Source organism: Musa acuminata, chromosome BXJ1-5 (assembly GCF_036884655.1).
Source record: "Musa acuminata AAA Group cultivar baxijiao chromosome BXJ1-5, Cavendish_Baxijiao_AAA, whole genome shotgun sequence".
Lineage (NCBI taxonomy): Eukaryota > Viridiplantae > Streptophyta > Magnoliopsida > Zingiberales > Musaceae > Musa > Musa acuminata.
In genome coordinates, this window is record NC_088331.1 from 2,278,854 (window position 1) to 2,288,817 (window position 9,964).

General features: G+C 40.6%; 1 protein-coding gene across 1 annotated transcript; it reads left to right on the plus strand.

Annotated features, from left to right (window-relative positions):
* The first annotated feature begins 7,108 nt into the window (after positions 1-7,108).
* On the plus strand, positions 7,109-9,470 carry LOC135674898 (protein HOTHEAD-like). Its single transcript, XM_065185156.1, has 5 exons — positions 7,109-7,210; positions 7,398-8,042; positions 8,122-8,519; positions 8,639-9,210; positions 9,298-9,470. Exons 1-5 carry the CDS (start codon positions 7,129-7,131, stop codon positions 9,356-9,358), a joined length of 1,758 nt encoding a protein of 585 aa, XP_065041228.1. The 5' UTR covers positions 7,109-7,128; the 3' UTR covers positions 9,359-9,470.
* The last annotated feature ends 494 nt before the right edge of the window (positions 9,471-9,964 follow it).

Genomic DNA, 9,964 nt, shown 5'->3' on the forward strand with positions numbered 1-9,964 from the left:
ATTAAGGTATTTGAATCTGTGATTGCTAGAGGCAGAAGAATGATCAGGGATGTAAGAGATCAAAACATTTGAAGCCTTTTTTTTTTGGGAACTCTCTTCTTTCGCCATGGATTGTCTACTGTTTTCATTGTAACCTTCTTGTCATGCGAACAATTACGTGTAATTATTTTAAATTATATGGTACTTTACCTCTTACCAACATTTAGTAAAATAAATATTCAAAAAATTTTTTTTTTTCTTATCACACATCTTTGGAGGGGTCAGTAAGAGTCCCATGATTGTTACTACAGTGATAAGTGAGTTGGGTATTGTAACACTTGAAGCGTAGTCCACATGGAAAGTGGATAATTTTTTTCCAGTATTTGAGAATTTGTCTCTAAGATATGGTGGTGGACTTAAAGAAAGCGGAGATGAGAGGGCATGAAGAAGAAGAGTAAGACACCGAAACTAAAAACACATTTGACCAGTACAGGGCTTATAAGCACCAACGTGTTGTGTGATCTGTGATCTGGTGGATACAATTACGTGGTAGTGAAGAAAGTTGCGTTCCACCTATAGCTGAAACGGAACGTTCAACAAAATCCCAGTGGCATGCATTAATTGCGCTGCTAGTCCTTGCTCCCTCCTTCTCGTATCATAGCATGACGTAGCAGCGTTGTGGCCATGGCGTTGTGGCACTTGCATGGTGGCCAGCAGGAGACGAACTGATAAGAACAAGGAGTAGAGTACTCTCTCTCTCTCTCCACCAACTTTCCATGCACAAGTGTCTGAAGATATTCATATGTGATATCAGGATAGAGATGGGCGAGAAGATTAACCTCATATTCATCATAAGCATAGGAAGATTCAGGTAATAACTAATCCTTCCAAGTCACAGTATCTATAGGAATCATGAACTCTTTAGGTAATCGGGATCTGTTGCTTTCCAAGAGACCTCCAGAACTCGATGGATTCCACTTGGTAAGTCCGAGCATGAAGACGGTCGTCACAAGTTGGAGGTGTGTGTGGATCCCATCATTTACGTACCAAATGCGTTGACTTGTATTCGGCTTTCCTCGTCATCAATGAACGACCTGTGGTTCTGAAAGCTCTGTCGGACCTTCCTTTGCTGTTAGACTTATTGGACAACCAAACTGAGCCAGTCGTGAGATGCAATTCTGTCTCTCTCGATCGACTGGACGACAGGCATGAACGTGAGCTACATCAACACCCTTCCTCGTGTTAGACCTGTTGCATGTCATGGCCACATCATGGCGTACGTAGTTAACTTCAGTTCGGCGGTTCCATGGAGAACCAAGAGGCATTTCTCTTGTGCAGCGCTGTCCATCCAACTCGCTATGCCGTATATTTTGTCTGTTGACAGTGACCTCACTGCCCGAAATATCTTCTACACTTGATTGCAGAGATCGCATTGCAGTTGGTTCGTGCGAATTAATAGAGGTGGTTGACTTCTGCTCCCCGGCGAAGTAGTCATGAGATTGACTTCTGTGTCCGATGGCGATGGTTCTGAAGTGGGAGAACAATATTTCATTTAACTAAAGCTGTACTTAGTTATCTGCTCAAGAAAACGTGTCATCAGCGCGAAAACGGATGTATATAAGGAATCCCTCCTTTTGTCCCTTACAAGTACACAAGGGAGATTAAGTTTTTTCTTGCAGAACCATCTTGTGAAGTCTTTAGTGCTTCTTCCCGAACGAAGATACTTCAAATTCTATGACGAGCCTCTCTTGGATGATTATTATTCGAGTTTTTTATATTTCAATGCCATCCACCAATCTAAATTACAACATACATAGGACAGGATTCTGTATCCAGAATTTTCTTCTCGTCTGATGTGGCATGCCGGCCTGCACTTATTGGACTCGCGAGACAAGTGTGTAGGAGGAGAGCACGAGATAATTTTTGATAGAGACGACTTGCCTGTATTTGGTCGCCTACTTCTGTCCCAGTCAGACACTCCTGTCTTGCATTAATGAATTGGCCATGCTTCTTATCACGTGAATGTGTGTGGTTTAGAATAAGAAAGGAACTTTACGAGGAGATAGCCACGCTATTATAATTTGATAGCGGATAAGACTTTTTTTATTTTTTTTACTGTACGAAAAAATTGTTAGACAGTTAAAGAAAAACCTTTTCTTTCGACATATATAAATAAAATATTATATCCAACATGTGCTTTCTAATATTCTATTTTGATATAATTTACTAGGCTACGTCGATGGTTCTCTCTATTCCAACAACGAAGAACATCTCACGAGACCCCATAGTATTAAATCTAGCTTACAAACTATGGCTATGCCAAGATTGTCTCATCCATCAAGCTATTCAAGTCTCCGTCGCTTGGTACAAGTTGCAAACCATATTGGCAAATCACTCATGTACTTGCATGCTTGGTCTTCTATCAAATCTAATAAAAATGAAACAAGAGAGAAGTACTATTGCTGATTATCTATAACATATTAAAGTTATCATCGATGACTTGGCTTTGATAGGTCATTCGCTTAGTGATGAAGAAGTCCTAGTTCATACCCTGAATGGTTTAGAAGATGAGTATAAGGAACTAGCAACAACAATTCGAATATACGACTCATCGAATATACGACTCACCAATATCATTCGAAGAACTCTATGATAAACTGATAGACTATGAGATGTATTTAAAGCATGAGGATAAGTTGTCAGACCAACCATCACAACCCAAGTCAGTCAAAAATATAAGAGGAAGAGTAACTAATACAATAAAAACGTCAACAAAGGTTTGGCTATGTCGTCTCTTAAACCTATGGGTCTCAAACAAACCCCCCCTTATCTATGTCATCAACATTTCAATCATAACTATCAAGGTGGCAACTTCATTTATCATCAGATTTAGCATTTTGACCTCATAAGTTAACAAAGAATCGTTTGCCAATTATATTATAAAGTTAGACATTCCACGAAAGTCTGTTAGTCTCGACCTAGACTCCATGCTCCATCACGGTGGCCTCAAGTGAATCTCATGACTACTTCGATTAAGAGCCAACCTAATTGGATTATGGACTATGGCGCATCTTATCACATCACTTCCGATCTTCAAAACTTATATATCCATAACAACTATGGTGAAAATAAAGATATTATCATCGGTGACGATAAAGGAATTCTCATTACTCATACTGGTTTCATAATACTTAATTCACTTACCACAATCTTTACACTCGATGATGTTTTGTATGCATATTACATTAAATGAAACCTTATTTCTATTTCTTAATTTTATAAATAAAATAATATCTCAATTGAATTCTTTTCTAATTTTTTTCTTGTCAAGGATTTGAGCACAAGGTATCCTTAGTCCAAGGCCAGAACAAAGACAACATTTATAGGTGGTCATCGGCTTTGTAAATAACCCAACCCATTATTCACTCTTCAGTTGCAGCTCCAGTTGATGTGTGGCATCGTCATCTTGGTCACCCCTCGTCCTTTATCTAGCAAAAATTACTTTCTCGTTATTCTCTTTCTACCTTTAAAACCAATAATATTATAACATATTGTGATGCTTGTCGTAGCAATAAAAGTCATAGACTACCTTTGGAACATCCTCCATATCTTGCTCTAAGCCATTTGAAATTATTATACCGATGTTTGAGGCCCCGACCCAACCCTTTCCTTTGACAAGTTTAGATTTTATGTTATTTTTGTAGACTATTTCACTAAGTATATATGGTTATATCATCTCTACTATAAATTTGAAGTTTTAACAATCTTTATCAATTTTAGAAAGTTGGTTAAGAATTTCTTTTAATTTTCTATTAGAACACTTTACTCTGATAGTAAAGGCGAATATCAAGCCCTTACATCTTGCCTTATAGCTTGTAGTATATAACACCTCAAGTTACCCTCCCATACTCTTCAATTAGTTAGTTCTGCCGAACGCAAGCATCGGCATATAATTAAAATTAGTCTCACACTTCTACATCACACATCCATGCCACCAACTTTTTAGTCAGTAGTATTTCAAACTGAAATCTATCTCATTAATCGTATGCTCACTCCAGTCTTACAATACCAGTCATCATTTGAAAAACTATTCCACAAGCTTCCAAACCTTTATAATTTCAAATTATTTGGTTGCCTATGTTATCCATGGCTACGTTCTTATGCTTCACATAAGCTAACGCTATAATCTAAGCCTTGCATTTTTATAGGATACTCTCTCGAACATAATGCTTTCCAATGCTACGAACCTTAAACTCAAAAAGTCTTTATATCACGTTATATTATTTTTGTAGAGTCTTCTTTACCTTTTAAAAACCATGAGTATCCTACCATAAAAGATACTTCGATAAACATACATTACTGGAGTATCTCTCTAATCCCATCACATGAAGCTCCCACAACACCGTCTAATCCGTACCCTCAAGATCAGCACACTCCTCCAGTTCAACAGCTCCTCACTCCCTCTATTATTTCTCTATTCCCTTCTTCATAAGTTTCCTCTATTGATGATGGAATGCCCTCATCAATATTGTCACTGACTTTGTCTTCTCCTAGATCTTGTGATATTGAAGTGCCATAAACTGGCTTGGCTAATGTTAGTGACTCACATCGGCTATGCCAACAATACAACCTACCACTTCCATAGCCCCTAGATATCTAATGACAACATGCTTCAAAAGTGATATTTTTAAACTACGTCAAGTTCTTGACCTACATACTATAACGAACTCCTCCTATAAGGCCAGTGAACCTACCACAATTACTCAAGCTCAAAAATCTCTTCACTAGCATAAAGCCACATGTGAAGAATATGATGCTCTCATATATAACTCTACATGGACCCTAGTACCCTTTCAGCATATACAAAATATCATCAAGTGTAAATGAGTCTTTCAAATTAGGTGAAACCTAGATAGATCTGTTGCTAGATATAAAGCATGTTTGGTAGCCAAAGGGTTTCATCAACAACCTGGTGTTGACTTCATATGGATATTCAGTCCCATTATTAAATCCACAATAATCCAGCTTATCTTGAGTTTGACAATCTCAAAAGGTTGACACCTATGACAACTGGATGTTAACAATATCTTCTTATAAGAGACTCTAACTAAAGATGTTTTCATGTAGTAACCTCGTAGCTTCGTTTATCTACATTATCCGAGGCATATCTACAAACTACAAAAAGCTATTTATGGACTTCGTTAAGCTCCAAGGGCTTGGTATACTGAACTTAGCTGATTTTTTACATCCATGAGTTTCGTTAACTCCAAGTCTGATACCTCGTTATTTCTATAATAATAAAATGGAAGCACAATATATCTTCTAGTGTATGTGGATGATATTATTATCATAGGTAATGATCCATTGGAGATTTAAACATTCCTAAAGCAACTGACCGATCAATTCTCCCTCAAAGATCTAGGAACTTTGAGTTACTTTCTGGGAGTGGAAGCAACATTCATATCTTCAAGTCTCCTCCTATCACAAAGAAAGTATCATTGAAGTTATTCTCTCCCTATTTATATAGTAGAGAGATTTCTTAGAATCTTGGATATATGATTTAATAACATGCAGGATACGAGGTAAAGTTGAATGAATGATTTACTGCTTAGATAAATGTGGATGAGTTTGACAATATATTCTTGATACATGTCGCACTTAATGCGATATCCAGCAAGCAGGCTAATATACTTTCCAGTATCCTGTGAGAGAATTGAAGCTAATATCATAAAATTTTATTGCGCACGATGGATTCTAAATGATTAAGTTTGTTCATGAAAATAATGAGATTACTACTACTACTACTAGAAGATACTCGTATTTTATATCTTGCATAGATGAACATTTTACTTGATAATAGAAGATACTCGTATTTTATATCTTGCTTCAATCCGGTTGTAGAAAAGGCATCTATCTCATATCCCGTATTCCTTTCAATAGAAGGATAAAAAAATATATAAATAATATAAGACCTAAGTTAAATTCAATAATTTTAGAATAAAAATATGTATATATATAATTTCTTTGAATGAAATCTATCTTGTAATTATTAGTTTAAAGAGATAATATTCCATTAGGTAATGTGGCAATAGAGTCCAATCATGTGTAAAGTCTGGATTGACGAGAAATAATGAACATGATAATAAATAAATCGTTGTAACATCAATTTCTCTCAACCGGACATCTTCTTCCTTTTCGCATAACAAATGGTTGAATAGTCAATCTTCCAAATCAGAAGAGTCAACAGGAAGGACGTGTCACATCTTACTGTTGACATGGACGTCAACTTTGTGATTGAATTGGTGCGTGACTGATATTTTTCACATAAAATATATAATAACAAAAATACCAACACCCAAAGGTATATAGGTTTTGGTCAACTAATAATGTCCAAATCAAAATCCTTATTTATTACGAATCAATGCGTGGAGGATAGTCACGGGACATTGTTTGACTCAAATCCATCCATGGACTTATCACAATTTAGATAGTGCATACAAGACTTGTCAAAGTCAAATCATGATGATATACCTTGCAACATCCAACTTGGACACTTGCGTTTATTTTTATTTTGAATTTGGTATTCCATGAATGACTTGGTACACCTTCGTCAACTATATATATATATATATATAGGGAGAGAGAGAGAGAGAGAGAGATGAAAGAAACGCTGGCTTGTTAATGTGATCATCTGATGACAGTTGGTGCGTAAAAATTAATGGAGGTGGTTGAACCCCCACCAGAGATTTGATGCACGAGTCGATATCACTATGATGCATGCATCTCAATTGGGAAATAGTACTTCAGTTGGTGAATTATCATAATAATATAAAATAAAAGAAAGACATATCAATAAATCCAAGGCGCGGCAAGCAAAAGCTTCAGTGCACGCGCGTGTTCTACTCGAGACGCAACCCCGCGGGCGGAGGGCGATCCCTTGAGATAAGTGGGGGCCAGCATCCACGCGAATCGCAACGGATTTAGGGCCGTGTAGTAAACCCGCGTGTATGTAGAGCGTCCCTCAAATCTTCCTGTGCTGCCCAAGTGTGTTCAACATGACGTGGCGCCATCGTCCCCATGAGAACACTATATATAATACATACGACCCTTAGCCGACCCCAAAGCTCTTCCTATAGCTCCTAACCAAAGATGGAGACTGCACCACTGCGATTACTCGCTTCAGCTGCTGTCTTCCTTTGCTCCCATTGCTTCTTCTGCTACGCAGACAACCGTCTCTCTCTCTCTCTCTCTCTCTATATATATATATATGTGTGTGTGTGTGTGTGTACTTGGACTGTGAGTCCAAAGTCATCTGTGTTATGAAGAAGCTTTCAGTCTAGCTGGACTTGGACTGTGAGTGTACCTCTTGCACTTTGTGCTGACCATATGTTCCGTCTCTATCCTCTCTAAATTAACAGGCGGCCGCAACTACACATTCGTGAAGCATGCAACGCAAGCCCCACGTGTGTCGTACCATGACTACATCATCGTCGGCGGGGGAACCGCCGGCTGCCCTTTAGCCGCGACTCTGTCGCAGATCTCCAACGTGCTGTTGCTCGAAAGAGGAGGCTCCCCGTACGGCAACCGCAACATATCGCGCATGGAGCTCCAGGTAGAGAACCTCGCCGACCGATCCCTGACCTCGCCAGCCCAGCGCTTCGTCTCCGAGGACGGCGTCATCAATGTGCGAGCCCGCGTCCTTGGCGGGGGCACCTGCGTCAACTCTGGGTTCTACTCCCGCGCGAGTACCCAGGAGGTGAGGGACATGGACTGGGACGCGCGGTTGGTGAACGAGTCATACCAGTGGTTGGAGAAGGTGGTGGCGTTCGAGCCAAAGCTGATTCCGTGGACTTCGGCGCTCAAGGACGGGCTGCTGGAGGCCGGCGTCACGCCGTACAACGGGTTCACGTACGATCACATGTATGGCACGAAGACCGGGGGGTCGACGTTCGATCAAACTGGTCGTCGCCACACCGCGGCCGACCTGCTCCAGTATGCCGATCCCGACACGCTCACCGTTCTTTTGCGCGCGACGGTACAGAGGATCTTGTTCAAGAAAGGAGGTGGGAATTGCGTGTGTGTGTGTGTGTATGTAGAACTAATGGTTAGTAATTGACGCTGCTGTTACAAATACTTGTGCAGGAAGGAGGCCACAGGCATACGGTGTGATATATAAGGATGAGATGGGCAACATGCACAAGGCCTACCTGAAGCATGGCTCGGCCAGCGGTATAATAGTGTCAGCGGGAGCCCTTGGGAGCCCGCAACTGCTGATGTTGAGCGGCGTCGGCCCTGCCGACCACCTCAGATCTCTTGGCATTGAGGTAGTTCTGGACCAGCCGGCTGTGGGCCAAGGCATGTCGGACAACCCGATGAACGCCGTCATCTTCCCCTCGCAGCAGCCAGTGGAGATTACCTCCGTGCAAGTCGTCGGGATCACTCGGTCGGGCAGCTACATCGAGTCCTTCACCGGCTATAACTACCTCCCTGCTCTAGCCGGCAACTCCTCTGGTGGCGACGGCGATCAGCAAGCATCCCAGGTTCTCTCCAGACTCTGGTCAACTACACTAACAATATCTAAACTATATCCACTTCTTGGATGACCGAGAACTGGCATTCACCATGATAACACACAAGTAACCAAATCTTACTGAAACAGCGGCGTCTTGGCGTCTTCCGCTCTCCTCGCAAGCAAAGAACTCAACAAAACATGGTTGAGGGTGCCGACCAAGTAAGCATTCCCGACGAGTTTTCATTTCAAGGGGGACTGCTATTCGAAAAAGTGGCGCGCCCTCTCTCTCAGGGTCATCTTCGACTCAAGAACCGTAACCCGGACGAGAACCCCTCCGTCACCTTCAACTACTTCATGAAACCTGAGGACGTTCAGGCGTGCGTCGAGGGCATGAAGACGATCAACAGAGTGATCGAGTCCAAATCATTCTCGGACTTCCGGTACTCTATCCTCTCAGTAGATGATCTCCTAGGTGTTTCTGCAAACTTCATCGTGAACAACAGGCCAAGACACGGCAGCTATGACTCCACCACCCTGGAGCAGTACTGCAAGGACCTTGTGCTGACCATGTACCATTACCATGGGGGGTGCCAAGTTGGCCGGGTGGTCGACCATGACTATAATGTTCATGGCGTTGACTCGCTCAGGGTCATCGACGGCTCGACCTTCAACTTCTCTCCTGGAACCAATCCTCAAGCTACCGTCATGATGTTAGGAAGGTAGTAAACCGTCTTCTTCTTCTTCTTCTTCTTCTTCTTCTTCTTCTTCTTCTTCAGCTGACCACTGCATCTATTATTATGGTGTAGGTACATGGGAGTTAAAATACAAAACCAGAGGTTGGAGCAGAAGAAGATGAAGAAGCCTTAGCATGGTAGTCGAACCAGTTTGCCATTGAATTCTTTCTCACAATAATTGTACTCCGTTCATAGTACATGACGCAAACTTTGTATTCTTGAATGCTCCCATGCCTTCGAACGCTTTATTATGCTTCAATATTTCGATTATTTTGTACGAAGCCATGGAAGATAAGAGTCACAGTAGATATTGTCGAGTGGGCTACTTAATGATGGACATTAATAAAATTAAAATAAGATACCAAAGACCAGCACGAAAAGCTGCTGGCCACTGGTGACAAGAGTTACGACTAAGATAATGTATCTTATCCTATAAATTTTATACTTAAAATGTCACTGGCACCTGATCATCGGATAACACCCTTATAAAATGTAATCATTCCAAAATTCTTAAGTCTAAATTAATGTTAATATTACTATTCTTATAAATCAATTCAAATCTTTACCATTATTATAATTTTTGCACTTGGAGATTTACGTTCTCATCTAGATCAAAACATAATATGATACGTACCATACCTAGTTCAATAGTAACTCAACATCTTGATGTGCCTATTGATCTTTTTTAAGATAGTCCTCGTATATCATATTTAATGTAGCTCTCATACTATTTATCATG

Bases quoted from the DNA above. Each gene is read 5' to 3' on its own strand.
- LOC135674898 (XM_065185156.1), top strand. From the start codon at position 7,129: ATGGAGACTGCACCACTGCGATTACTCGCTTCAGCTGCTGTCTTCCTT. The intron at 7,211-7,397 runs GTCTCTCTCTCT...CTAAATTAACAG, and splicing joins CTTCTGCTACGCAGACAACC to GCGGCCGCAACTACACATTC. The intron at 8,043-8,121 runs GTGGGAATTGCG...ATACTTGTGCAG, and splicing joins GATCTTGTTCAAGAAAGGAG to GAAGGAGGCCACAGGCATAC.